The 14101-nt window shown below is 40.3% G+C and overlaps 1 protein-coding gene across 14 annotated transcripts in view; it reads right to left on the bottom strand.

Annotated features, from left to right (window-relative positions):
* Positions 1-344: 344 nt before the first annotated feature.
* The window catches only part of gapvd1 (GTPase activating protein and VPS9 domains 1), a 174249-nt gene continuing 160492 nt past the window's right edge, over positions 345-14101 (bottom strand). For all 14 annotated transcript variants that reach the window (XM_072488468.1, XM_072488469.1, XM_072488465.1 and 11 more), the window contains 4 exons: positions 10786-10999; positions 8346-8418; positions 5453-5650; positions 345-4706 (listed from right to left, as the gene is read on the bottom strand). In XM_072488468.1, the coding sequence (XP_072344569.1) occupies positions 4566-4706; positions 5453-5650; positions 8346-8418; positions 10786-10999 (626 nt within the window). In that variant the 3' untranslated portion in view covers positions 345-4565. The remainder of the gene's footprint in view (positions 4707-5452; positions 5651-8345; positions 8419-10785; positions 11000-14101) is intronic.

Genomic DNA, 14101 nt, shown 5'->3' with positions numbered 1-14101 from the left:
CTGTAAACTAGATTTGTTCCATTGATTTCGCTTGAGCACCACTGCATTACTGCTCCTACTGATGCTGTTAAGTTGTAATATACAATACAGGTGAAACCTAATGTCTGAAGTCCTTGCACAACTTACACGTTTGCACACAACCGGAAGTTAAATCTTAGGGTTACTTCTAGTTAGATTTGCAATTAAAGCCAATTGGATTAATTTTAGACACTGTACAGTACATACATACCCGAGATGTTGTGCTGTACAATTTGAAATCCACCCACATTGCATGTAAAGAGAATTAACATCAAAATCAATTCTACATGGCAAGAACCACCAAATTCACCAACAGACACAAGCAATGGGATAAACCTCTCCCTTTAATCAGCATAGAATGATATATTACATTAATCTCATTAAAGACAGTATACATTTTTCCTGTGTGCAAGATTGTGCAAGCTCATTAACTTAAGTTTGTAAAGGTTCTAACAGTTCCAAAGAGGCAGTAATACAGACGATGCAGTTAACAAACAGAACACAGTATTAAGTTACCTCAGGTTAATTTAAGTATAACAGTCCCATCCATGTTCTGAACTGCTAACTGCAGTAAAGCATTAGTTCATTCCTGTTGTTTCAGGATATCACTGATAAGATGGTGTATGTTGCTGCTGTTTGGTCCTTATTACTGTGCTTTCTGGGTCTATATGCATGTCAGTATACTTTTTAAAAAATGATTAAAGTAGCTGCAAGTTTTGTCATTATTCAAATAATTTCTAAGTGGCAGCTTCCCCTACATTCCAAAGCAAAGTCTCCAGGGATATAATGAATGACTCAAATACAAGCTGCAATGGAAAAAAAGTACTAAAGACTTGAACATATCAGACCAAACCCCGAATCTTTAAACAAAAAGGCAATTTTAGAATGAATGTTTGCAAAAAATAGCATGTTAAAAATAAATAGTTGACAATTCCATTTTCACAAGTCTAATTATAAAATAAATAAACCCCAATCCCTAAATTTCAAATGGTGTACATTTAGAATTCTTTTTCACTCTAAATCAAAGTTTACTCTTAAAAACCATATTTCTCAAATATTAATAAATTTAATTACAATACTAAAAATTATTCAAAAGTGCAACCACGAAAGTACGGATTCTTGAGTCAGCCAATTATCAGAGAGAGACAATGAGTCTTTAGCAGAGATGAGCACATTTTCAGCCACACCTTCCCTCCACCTCCCCAAGGGTCCTAGCACTACAGTTCGCAAGGTCTACTATTGTGAGGTGTGCCCCAATGATGCAGAAGTTCTGGAGCTGCAAGGCACTGATTGGTCTGTGACACAAGGGGAACACTGAGGCTATATGACATCGAGTAGGCCAAGAGGATCTCTCAGTTCTGAAAAAAGACGATTCCCTTCTGATTCGGTATCTCAAGTTGCTCCTCTGTAAAGCATTTTTGCAGCAAATCACTGACAACTGACAATTTCTGTTCAGGTGATCAGATAAGAAATCTCGCAGCTACATGCATTGACGCCTCACAGCTAAAAGTCACATATTTACTTTCTTCAGTTTTCTAACACCACCACCAGGCTGAGCAGTGTACCAGTACATTAAATTCAGATCCTAAGTGAGTAATTCAAGATCAGCAGTATCCAGAGATAATATATAATTTGATCATGTATCCCAATAGTGTTACCAAATACATAATAGCAAGACATTTAACTGCCCAAAAATTCAAACTTAATTACACCAAACTAAAATAAAGTTAAACTTACTTTCAGTAATTGGATATAACTCTGAACAGTGATCACCTATTGTCTGTAGAGTTGGATGAAATTTGTTCTTGGAAGCATAAACAAATGTGAAAAAAATCTCATGGCTGTAATCAGGAGATAGATTTTATCACCTAGGAAGGTATTTAGCTTTATTATTGTGTAGACCATATTCCCCATCAAATCTTCAGACACGTCAACTGCCATAATGAAATATGCAGCTCATTACGTGACCTTACTTTCATTGCAGACAGGTTCTAAAAGGTTCATAAGAACTTGGATTTTGTTCAATGAGTCTTGGTTGTGTTGATGCTGAGATTGATTTTGAGACTGAATGTTCAATAATCAGGACAGTGCTTTGCAATTTGGCAGAATAAGGTCCTTTTACTCCAGGCTGACACAAGGAGATTTCTACTCCCACATTAACTACACATACAGTTAGAATGTTTTAATACATTGTGCAAAGGTTTTTTTCAATTCAGTTAATTAACTTGATGAAACATTGAGGAATTCAATAATGCTAGCGCAAGAATTGCAACAATGGTTATGGGAGGCTGTCGTTGTTTGGGGATGAAGGGAAAGTACTTTTTTAAAAAAAAAATCTTCCTCCCTTGGGAGGAGATATTCTGAGTTTATAAAGCCACCTCACACAAGTCCCACAGAGATTTGCTACTTAGGTGATGTATCAAACAGATTTTCCTTTAGTGAGCTACCATTTTGGTCAGCAGAAGGTAGCATCATTCCTTGGCAAACCCAAAAAGCAACAGCACCATCAAAAAAAAAAAAAAAAAATGGGACTAGATTTTTGGTTTCCAGATCAGGAAAATTGTCAGGTCCAGTCTGCAGATTGACAGCCTCAGGAGAAGCAATCCAGCAAGGCAGCCTTTGCTGTCCTAAAGTCCCAATATGATAGCAGGTTAACTTTAGGCTGGCTTTGGGGATCAGCACAATGGAGACCATCTTCACTCGAGTTACTTTATTGTCTAAAAAATATATGAACAGTCAGGTGAATTTACATTAAAATTACCATTCTTCGACCCAGAATAATGCTCCCTTTTTAATATTAAGAAAAAACACAGCAAGTCAGTCTTAAAATGAAACTTAACTTATTGGAGCTGCCATTATTTAATTCTACCGTTTTATAAGCCATTCATAACGCAACTTAAAATATAATAATTTAAATCCTCATATCTTATCATTTTTATATCCTAACAATCCGACTCACTTCAGTTTTGAACTTTGAACTGGAAATTGTTCTTGGAAGAACCAAGTCCCAATGCCTTCTGATTATGTTGATTAAAAATGGTTCCATAAAGGTGATGTAAAAGTGAGTCATGTATGGCTGTCCATTCATGTTGTCTGTGAAATTTTAGCGCTTGCTGTTGACAAAGGCACTGCTGTCAACTGGACGTTTCAGCTATGGTAAGGTACTGAAGTGATCTGAATTAATCCTCCCTCTTCCTCCTCTCTTGTTTTCATATCTCTCAGATTTCACTTCCTGTTTTAGCCAAGAGAGTCACGGTTGCAAACTTCTTCATGGAGATCAGTGAAACTCTGTGATCCGGGAGTTGGAGGGGGTGCTTCTGAAGGTATGAATGGTCCTTGCACCTCTTCCGGTTGCACACGGGAAAATAAACTAGAGGATAGAGTTTGAATGGCAGTCGAGGCTGGAATTCAACAGCAGCTTTGGGAGTTCAACATTTCACTATTAATTTGCTCTCGTCTTACAGCTTGTTTAGTTTGGATAATGGGAGAGCAGTATCCACATATCAATTCTCTGCATTTGCCCTGCTAAAACTGAATCACTTACTCAGAAAGCAATATCTCAGATCGACCCTTTTTCTGGGTCTATGATTCTGCCACACAAAAAGGAACCAGTTTAAGAGCTGCAAGTGTTGAGAACCAGCAAACAGACCCTGCTGCTCCTCAATCCAAATGAAACAGCTCTCCGTGTAAAAATACCTCCAGAAAGGCATCATCATCTGGATTATGTTTATAAAGCTAACCCCAGCAACTAATACAAATACAGTCCTATGCCACTTTACTAACAGGATGGTTAAATGCTAACAGTTAATTCAAACATATGCCAATGAGGTTGCAACATCAGGTACAATACCCTGGCCTAAGAGAAGTCCAAACTTTGGAAATAATAACAACAGCAGGGTCAAAAATATATTGAAGCAATGCGAGAGAGTGACTTTTTCAGATAAAATGGTCAACCGCAGATGTGGATTCTTAACCTCGGGTTCTGACACGTTGTATATCGCCTGTAAATTTCTTTCAGGGCAGGTATGATTGTTTGGTCAAATGCACACACAGGTTTCCCCTCCAGGTTTGGCCTGGGCACTCATCAAATAAAAACTTTAATGTGGGGGAAAAAAATTAGCTAGTTGGTTGCTGGCTATATTTTACTGGGTGTGCGCACACACGCGTGCGTGTGTGTGGAGTAGAATTATCACTGCACTTGTTTGAGGCCCCAGCTCAAAATTCAGGTTAATGTAGGGGAGCTGTGTCATTTTCCTACAGTACACCGACAAATTTTTGAAATACCTGAAAAAGTGTGGTCCCTTTTTGCATTGCTAACCTGTTGACTTTATACGGCAGAAATATATAAAGACCTGTTAGTAAATTTGATTGTTAATTTTGGTAAAGACCCACTGAATCTAGTTTTTTTTTGTTTAAATGCCTCCACACTATGTACATCTATAATACAACAGGAGGAGAAGATTCAGTCTTCAGATCCCCTCCCACAAACAGTTGCGGTAAATCTTTTCACTTTTCCTAACAGTCTGTCATGCAGGTGGTGTTCTGCATCACTTGCGATCATCAATGGTTTTAATGAATTCAACTGCTGCTGTGAACTGCATCCACCAATAGGATTCTTCTCCACCGAGCCGGCTGGCATAGAAATTATTTATGTACTGAACAGTGGACAGCAGGCAGGGTGGGTTAGCCTAAAGGTACAAAAGAAGAGATGAATTAAAAGTGTATAAAAATCAGGAAGGAGAAAGAAAGAGTCATGCACAATATATTACTTTCCATTCAATACCGATGTCCTAATTTATGCTTCATGGGAAATATAAATATAAAGGCGGCATTTGGAACGTTTCAATTAGATTAAAGGTGCTTTATACCACCTGAAGTACATTATCTCCATCAGGCAAGTCGTATTGTCTAGCATTGCCAATTAGCCTAAAGAAGCTGTCATTAGCACTGCAAAATCCCACAGGAATTGATGACACGGACTCGTCCTCAAAATACATTAAAATAATAACCTTACTGATAGCAGATAATATTCTTATTCCAAAATACAAATTTGCAACGGATTGAACAGAGAAAGCACCTTTTCTACCATGAGCAATTTTAACCATTTTTGGTTTAAAGTTTAGTTATTCCAATATTAGTTATTCAAGATGAAAATTATCAGGACTGCTGCCCATCATTCACTGAAAACAAGCAGATTAAGGGCAATCTAAATAAAACGTTTTTGCAACAGGTAACTATTGGAAAATAATTTTAAAGAGATAAAATGGTACATTACAAAGCAATTTGGTTTACGCGGCGAGGGTGATTTTCAGTAACTTAGCAGAAGGTTGCATCCCCTGCTTGCCTTTCTGAGATGAGAATGCCAGTGACATTTTGGAGTGGTTGCATTATAAATGCATTGCCGTACATAATTGATATTCATCTGATGGCTCACCTTGATAAGGACAAACACAAGAACAGGAACAAAGTCATCTGCCCCAGGGACTGAGTCCTCATTGGCCAGGCTTAACAGATTCATTATGGTGGAGCACATTCGCAGGATACACTGAACCTTATCTCTCGGGGTCTTGTATGCATTGATTGTTCGAACCTCCGACTGTGCAGATGGCCATGGAGCTTCTTTCAAATACACCTGAAATGAAGACACAAAATCGAGTGTCACATACAGAATACCACATTCTCACCACAAGTCTTATTTCCCTTAGAAAGAAAAGGATTAATTGGATTGGATTTGTTTATTGTCACGTATACCGAGGCACGGTGAAAAGTATTTTTCTGCGAGCAGCTCAACAGATCATTAAGTACATGAGAAGAAAAGGGAATAAAAGAAAATACATAATAGGGCAACACAACATGTACAATGTAACTACAAAAGCACTGGCATCGGATGAAGCATACAGGGTGTAGTGTTAATGAAATCAGTCCATAAGAGGGTCATTTAGGAGTCTGGTGACAGTGGGGAAGAAGCTGTTTTTGAGTCTGTCCGTGCGTGTTCTCAGACTTCTGTATCTCCTGCCCGATGGAGGAAGTTGGAAGAGTGAGTAAGCCGGGTGGGAGGGATCTTTGATTATACTGCCCGCTTTCCCCAGGCAGCGGGAGGTGTAGATGGAGTCAATGGATAGGAGGTAGGTTTGTGTGATGGACTGGGCGGTGTTCACGACTCTCTGAAGTTTCTTGCGGTCCTGGGCCGAGCAGTTGCCATACCAGGCTGTGATACAGCCGGATAGGATGCTTTATAGTTTATGGAGACAATATCTGAGAAGCAGATGTTATTAATATTAATACAAAGGATTAAAACCACTGTGAACTATTAACAGAAACATATCTGTATGTTGCAGTGAAAATTTCAAACTGGTTGCCTCCTTTTATTGGCAGTCTCAGAAATGCCTTAACAGATTCCACCCCCCCCCCACCACCCATAGATGTCACAGCAGCTCCAGCGTGCTGGCTTCCAATGGTTTGCACAAAAGAATTGCAAAATATCAGACCACAATGGGCTTCTTGATTGTGAACTAAAGCACGGGGCGCTGGCCGTAATATCTGCCTGGGTGGTGGCCGTAGTATCTGCCGGGGCGGTGGCCGTAGTATCTGCCGGGGCAGTGGCCGTAGTATCTGCCAGGATTAGTCTCCTTCCACAGACGCGCATCATGCCTCAGTGAATTTGGTTGCAATAGATGACCTTTGGGGGTGGGGAGGGGGGGGGGGGGGAAGAGAGAGAGAGAGAGAGAGAGAGAAGAATTGTAAGGGGGGGGGGGGGGAAAGACAAGTCACTAAAGACTCGGTCTCACACCTTCAACTGTTTCTAGCTGCCTATTCTCGAGAAACCGGTACTCCAAACATTGAACACTTTCAGGTGAGCTAAAAAAGTGGAGAACATCAGGAAGAAATAAGCAATTGGCAATAATGGTGGAAAAAAATGAGAGAGAAGGTGGTTCCAGAGCACTCACCGGTCAACCAGCTGGAACTTGGACAAGTACCCAGCCATCAAATCCATCTGGCTCAAACATTACAGAGAACAATTAAAATGCTATGATGTGGATTTACCTCCTTCATGCTCTACATCTGAAACTGCCATGTCAGTCACGGGAAGGTGGGAAGGTGGGAGAAGGGAAAGGAAACAAAGAGAGACCAAGATTCAAATCGCCCTCTCGTTCTCACTTTCTGGTGTTAGCATCAGAATGAAACCAAGATTTGAGAACAGGACCTGCTCAGCTGAGAATAGGAAGCAGGACAGGGAGCAAACAGTGAGGGGTTCAGACTTCAAGAAAACCGCTCCAAGGAAGACAAGAGCTAACTGCTCACCGCTATAAATGTACTTTCTAATGATTTTAATTGAGAAGCACTGGCAGCAAATATTCAGTAAAATACAACCCAACCTACTGGCTGGAAGAGGCAACAAATGATGATTTTAATTAAACTAAGTAAAAGAACAAATAATCAGTTAAAACCTAAAAATATAACTAGCATTTTAAATCTTTGATGTTGTCAAAGCTTATTTGGATTGGCCTTTCGGCTTGGTCATCATTAACAAACCCAGCCAGTCTCTCAGGGTATCAAGGGATATGGCATGCAGGCAGGAAAGCAGAGTTGAGGCAGAAGATCAGCCACAATGGTACAGGTTTGCAGAACAGGCTTGAGGGGCTGTACGGTCTACTCCTGCTCTTACATTTTTTTTAGAAATTCCAACGAAGGGGCAATTTAGCGTGGCCAATCCATCTACCCTGTACACCTTTGGGTTGTGAAGGTGCGATCCACGCAGACACAGGGAGAATGTGCCAACTCCACACGGACAGTGACTCGGGGCTGGGATCGAACCCGGATCCTCGTTTCCGTGAGGCACCAGTGCTAACCACCGTGCCTGCTCTGATGTTATTATGTTCTTAAGCAATGGAGGATTCTGGTTCATTACTCGAATGGTTGCTTTTGCCACAACAGAATTTCCTCTCCACACACTACTCCCATGTGCATAGAATTCTGCAGCTCTTATGTCAAGTGATCAGAGTTGCTTAAGAAACACTTGGACCGAACAACCTTTGTCCATACAAAATCATACTGGGCCTCTTGCGCGGCAACTGGATTATACCAAATGCATGGTGCAATGAGTCAGAGCACTACTGCTCGATTCCACCAGGTTGCATTTCCAGGTTTCATTTAGACTCGACCAGTTTTATACGTTACCTGTGCATAATTCAGATGTATCCACTGACTTTGCATCAGCATTTTAAAAGTGCAATTCTCAAAACCCTTTTGTATTGTTGACTAACACAACATATTTGTAACTGATGTTTTGTTAAATAGAGTAACCCAAGTAAATTTAGTATTATTACCTCTGGAATTTGAAGTGCCCGGTGATTTGCACTGACAACTTTACATAGACGCTGAATGTGCTCATAGAAAAGCCTGAAAAGAAAATACACTGTGACTAAAAGTTAGGATTTAAAAAAAAGTTAAAATATAACTTAAATTGCTGAAACAATAACAACATGCATCTATAGTACCTTTGAGGTGAGAAAACATCTCAAGGTACTAGTCAGAAGCATAATAAGAGAAAAATTGACATTGAAGCAAAAGAGATGGCATCAGGAAGGATAATTAAATATCGAGTCAAAGAGGTGGGTTTTAAAGAAGGAACTGAAGTGTAGGAGTGGGAGTTGAAGAGGTGGAGAGATTTGGAGAAGGAATTCTAGAGCTTCCAGTCAGAACTATGTAGAAGACAAATGTTGTCATTTGCTTTTATCCCAATCTACCAAACCTATATTACAAATTACCAGATGAAATATAAAGGGTAGGCAATTTCCATGAAACAAACTGGACTTTACATTGCAGCATTTATCATTGAATGAATCGCAGAAGCCTGCCATTTATTTGCAAAGGCAATAGTATGATAGCATCGCCCACCCTTCATAATAAACCCCAGAAAATTATGTATTATAACGGACACAGGAGAAATGTGACACCTCCTTAGTTTAAGACATTCCAAATTGGTTGCTTTGAAGTGCAATCATATCAGTGCAGATGAAGAGTAAGTGAAAGCTGTTTGCTCTCTATCAAGAACACTAAAGATATCTATACCATTTCTTTTTTCTCCTCGTTGCAATGATCTCGGATTTCTTCATTTTTTGATCTGGCAGCTTGGTATGACTCAACCTCGGATTTATCTCTCTTGAAAAATGCCCAAACTGTAGAACGCCCCTGTGCATAAACCCATGTCCACCCAGGTTGTCATACACTTTGAATTCGGGTATTTCTTCATTGGTGGCATCTAGACTCCACGAGGGTTGGAAAGTTGATTTAAAACGTTTTTTTTTTTTTTTTTTTTTTTTTGAGTGGCAGCACTGACTTTTAAAAAAAAAAAATTTAGAGTAGTCATGAGAATGTCACTAAGAAATGTCTGTCTGCTCATGTTACTGCAGTGATGTCAGAGTGTGGGTGGAGCTGAGCTCTGGCTCTGCTTGTTAATGTCACTTTGAGGAAAGCTTGGGTGTGTCTGTGTTTTTTTTTTGGTTTCGTTGTTTCAGTGTTGGAGCTGAAGCCAGACAGAGCAGGTGTACTGTTGATCTCTCTGCCATGAAAAGACTATCTCTTGATCATTTGGTGAATTCAGAATTATAAATGTTTTCAGTAGTGACTTTAACCTGATGTGCTTCTGTTAAAAGGTGCTTCTTTTGTCTTCTGGATGTTGTTTGGGAAGTTAAGGAGTACTTAGTGTTGTATTCCTTGGGGGTTGCATTTGAATTAATGGTTGCTAAGATGTTCACTGTATGTTTTAAAAAGGTTAACTTGAGATCATAGAATAAACATTGTTTTGCTTTAAAAAATACTTTTCCATTTCTGATGTACCACACCTGTAGAGTGGGCCGTGTGCTCCCCATACCACAATCTATTAAAAGTTGTGTGTCAGGTGAACTCCATGATACACTTTGGGGATCTCTAAACTCTGGCCCATAACAGTACCCAATTCATTTTTTCCAATTAAGGGGCAATTTAGTGTGGCCAATACCCTATACATCTTTGGGTTGTGGGGGTGAAACCCACGCAAATATGGGGAGAATGTGCAAACCCCACACGGACAGCGACCCAGAGCCGGGATTGAACCCGGAACCTCGGTGCCATGAGGCAGCAGTGCTAACCACTGCGCCACTGTGCTGCTCTAGTGGTGGCACTGACTTGATACTTATTTTTGCTACAACTGTCAAGCACTCCACCGAATCGCACTCACACTAAATGGAGCATATCTCTGACACCATTTTTGCTGCATTTTAGTCAAAAAATAAGTTAAGCATCAACAAAACTGCAGTGCCTCGATTAAAAAGCCAAATAATGCAAATGATGGAAACCGGAAATAAAAACAAGTCTGTGCTGGAAGTGCTCAACAGGTCTGGCAGCATCCCTGGAGAGAATTAAGGTTCCGACCTTTTATCAGAAAGGTCATGACCTGAAAAAAGGTCACGACCTGAAACATGAACTCTGATTCACCCTCCACAGATGCTGCCGGACCAGAGTGCCTCATAATTCCGCTGGTTATGTATAAAGAGCAGGGGCAAGCATAGATAACAAACTTCTGCATCACCAAGGAGAACAGCCCAAGGCAGCTATATTCTTTCCCTTTCGAGCAGTTTTACTATTTTTCTTCTGCGGCTTGCACAAAGATCAAGAAGGAGGTTCAGCAATATTTTCATTTAAAAATTCATAAAACTACAATCAAATATCTTGCTTTAAGTGCTCTTATTTTCAAAACTGTGCACACTATTATATATTGTTACTTACTGGTCACGTAAAATGTCACCATCCTGATTGGGGTAGAAGGCGAGTTTGAAAATGCGGTTCATAACACTGCGCTCGATTGCCATCTGCGCGTCCTGGAGCTGTTCTTCACTGGCATTCTGCCAGATAACATCTTGTGCCATAGCTCCGTATAATGACTGCAGGAATTCTTCCACTAAGGCAGTTTTGTCATCTGCTGCAGTGAGATTCTGAAAATCTACACAAAAAAAGAATACTGAAGCTAATTCAACCAGTATTCAAAAGCGTTATTTTTTTTTTTTTAAAACTTTAAATGAAAAAGGATTCAACTTGAAATGGTTTTCCTCTTCATTTTCACCCTCTTGTCTAAAGGTGTTGAATTTTGCTGGGTTCTCATTTTGGATGCAATGGCTGTCCTCCAGTGCCTCCCTCATGTGTGAGGCAAAACAGTGAGTTTTGCTAGGTTATTTTCCATGAAGACCCAGGTTTTGTTTTGACCCACTGCTGGCAAATTTCACAGCAGTGGGTCAATGGTCAACAAGCAAGAATGGTTAATCTTTCTCCTTCCCAGCCCAGCATAACTGAGGCCAAGTATACTATCCCAACCTATACCCAAGCCAAATCAGCTGACAAGAGTGTGCGCTTCTGATCTGAATGACTTCATGCTACAAGGTGGAATACCTTCATCCACAAATACTAAAGTATCAAGAGGGAGCTACAGTTTAAATGCTTGGAAATGTAGACATTTTCAAGCTGAAATATGGAAGTAGTTTTCAATTTGAACTGGCTGTTCAGAGTTAAATCATCTAACTTCCTCACATTGTTATAAGAGTCTGCTCCGTCATTCAATGAGTTCATGACTAATCTGATGTAATCCTTAACTCTGCTCTCCCACCTTAACCCTCGATTCCCTTACGGATTAAAAATCTGCCTTTCTCAACCTTGAACATACTTAATGACCCAGCCTCTACAGATCTCTGGTCCTAGACTCTCCCACAAGGGGAAACAACCACTCAGCATCTACCCTGCCAAGCCCCGAGAATCCTGTACATCTCAGTAAGGTCACCTCTCATTCTTCTAAACTCCAATGAGTACAGGCTCAATCTATTTAATCCCTCCCCATAAGAAAATTTCTCCATACCCAGGGTCAACTTAGTGAACCTTTTCTGGACTGCCTCCAATGCCAGTATATCTTTCCTTAGATACGGAGACTAAAACTGTTCAGTGTTCCAGGTGTGGCCGAGTCAGTGCCTTGTATAGTTTTAGCAGGATATCCCTATTTTTATACTCCATTGCCTTTGAAATAAATGCCAACATTCCATTTTCCTTCCCTATTTCCCGCTGAACTTGCTAGCTTTTTGTGATTTATACACTAGGATTGCCAAACCCTCTGTGCACAGCATTCTCCATTAGATAATATTCACGTCCTTTAATCTTCCTGCAAATGTGCATAACTTCACATTTTCCTACATTATATCCCATCTGCCAAGTTTTCCCACTGACCTAACCTGTCTATCCTCTGTAGGCTGTGTGAACCTCACCACTTGCCACCCCACCTATTTATATGTCATCCACAAGCTTAGCAATAGTGCATTCACTTCCCTCGTCTAAGTCATTTATATATATTGTAAATAATTGTGGCCCCAGCACTGATCCCTGTGGCCCTCCACTAGTTACAAGTTGCAATCCTGAAAACACTCCTCTTATCCCAACTCTGTCTTCTATCAATTACTACCCCAAAACAATTTTTGCAAAGTGTATTTGTATAATGTATTTTGCATACATTAAAAATTGTCATAAACCTCAGGATTTTTAGAATCAAGTCTATTTCCATTTATTACAAATGTGTCTAATTATTTTTGGCAGGTTCTTAACCATACACAATTATTTTGTCAAAGGAAAATCTCAGAATTCTAGAAAACCTTATGTTTTCTTATTAATTAGAAAATATTGATTACCACACTAAATAGTTGTAGACATATCACAATAAGGTTTGGTTTTGCAATTTCAAATGATACATTGATAAGGTTAATAAATAACACTGTCCAGACAGGCCACCACGAGAGATCAGAGAAAAAGGTATGAGAGCATGGCTGTAACTTCCTCTGAGTGGCAACCACCAGCGGATTGCCACTCTGGAGGGACTTACCTTTGCTGGAATTGCAAAGCTCCTATCTCGCCTGACCTTCTTCACTCAGTCCAGGTGAGACAGGAAGAGTGAAGCTTGCCCCTGGCTACAGTAGTGTGGTGGGAATGGAGTGCAGCAAAGGAGGACACACTGCCTTTTCACAGCACTAGCTGCCATAAAGCAGGTGAGCTTAAAGGGACGATTGAAATGGTGGAAGTATGTTTCAACGGTAAGTATGGGGGTTCAGTCACCAGTGGTTGGGCAGTGGGGGGGGGGGTTGGAATTGGACCTAGATTGTGGGGAGTGTCCCCTTTGGGCCTTTAAAACAGTTACTCTGAAGTTGGAAGTGCTTTTTTTGCCCCCTTCGAACTCTTTTAGAGTAACTATCAGAGCAAAACTGGCAGAACCATCCAAAATTAGAACTTTAAATTGTTTTTTCAGATGGTTCCCTGCCCAGCACAACTGCCCTGGGAAAGCTACCCCCTCTGGACAATTGCCGGGTAAACCCTTACACAGGAACTTCCTCGAGGGATTTCCCAGCACATCATTGGGGTATCCCCCAGTTGAGACTTGGGCAAACAGAAAATTATGGCCCTATTTAACAGATCTCCAGTCTCGTGTCCTGGATTTACTCGAGGGAATAAACAACTGACATACCGTCACCAGAGAAAACACAACTGGGTAATGAAGTCACAAGGACCTGATAAATACACTCCTTCACTGGGCTCCAAGGGCCATCAGTAACTTGTAACCAGACTGTAGACCTATTTTGGATCACATTTGAACGGATTTAGGTCTTCAAAGAAACTATTCCAAATCCAATCTTGATATGTAGCAGCTTTCAAGTGGACAGCAAACTTTTAGGACAGTAATTCATCTCAACCTTATGCTCCAATGACAAGATAGCAGAAGATAATTTCTTCAATAGTATTAATTAATTCCCCGCTTAAATAGGTTTGAGATTTAATGCAGATCTGAATAACTGAAACGTGAAGAAAACATTTCTAAAATATGCTGAAAACTAGTGTGCAGGAAAAGATCAGCTTGTCCATTCTGATAAATGGAGTATTTTGACTGAACGTCAGTCTTATCTACCACTTGTCCCATCGCAACAAACAGTATCCAATCTCCTGGGAGGTAGCTATCTTCCCCTTAAGTGACGTATGACACCATGGACATCAGTCACCCTCTACTACTTTACCAAAGTGGTCA

The sequence above is a fragment of the Scyliorhinus torazame genome, chromosome 22 (genome assembly GCF_047496885.1).
Source record: "Scyliorhinus torazame isolate Kashiwa2021f chromosome 22, sScyTor2.1, whole genome shotgun sequence".
NCBI classification, from domain to species: domain Eukaryota; kingdom Metazoa; phylum Chordata; class Chondrichthyes; order Carcharhiniformes; family Scyliorhinidae; genus Scyliorhinus; species Scyliorhinus torazame.
This window is presented reverse-complemented; position numbering and strand designations above follow the sequence as displayed.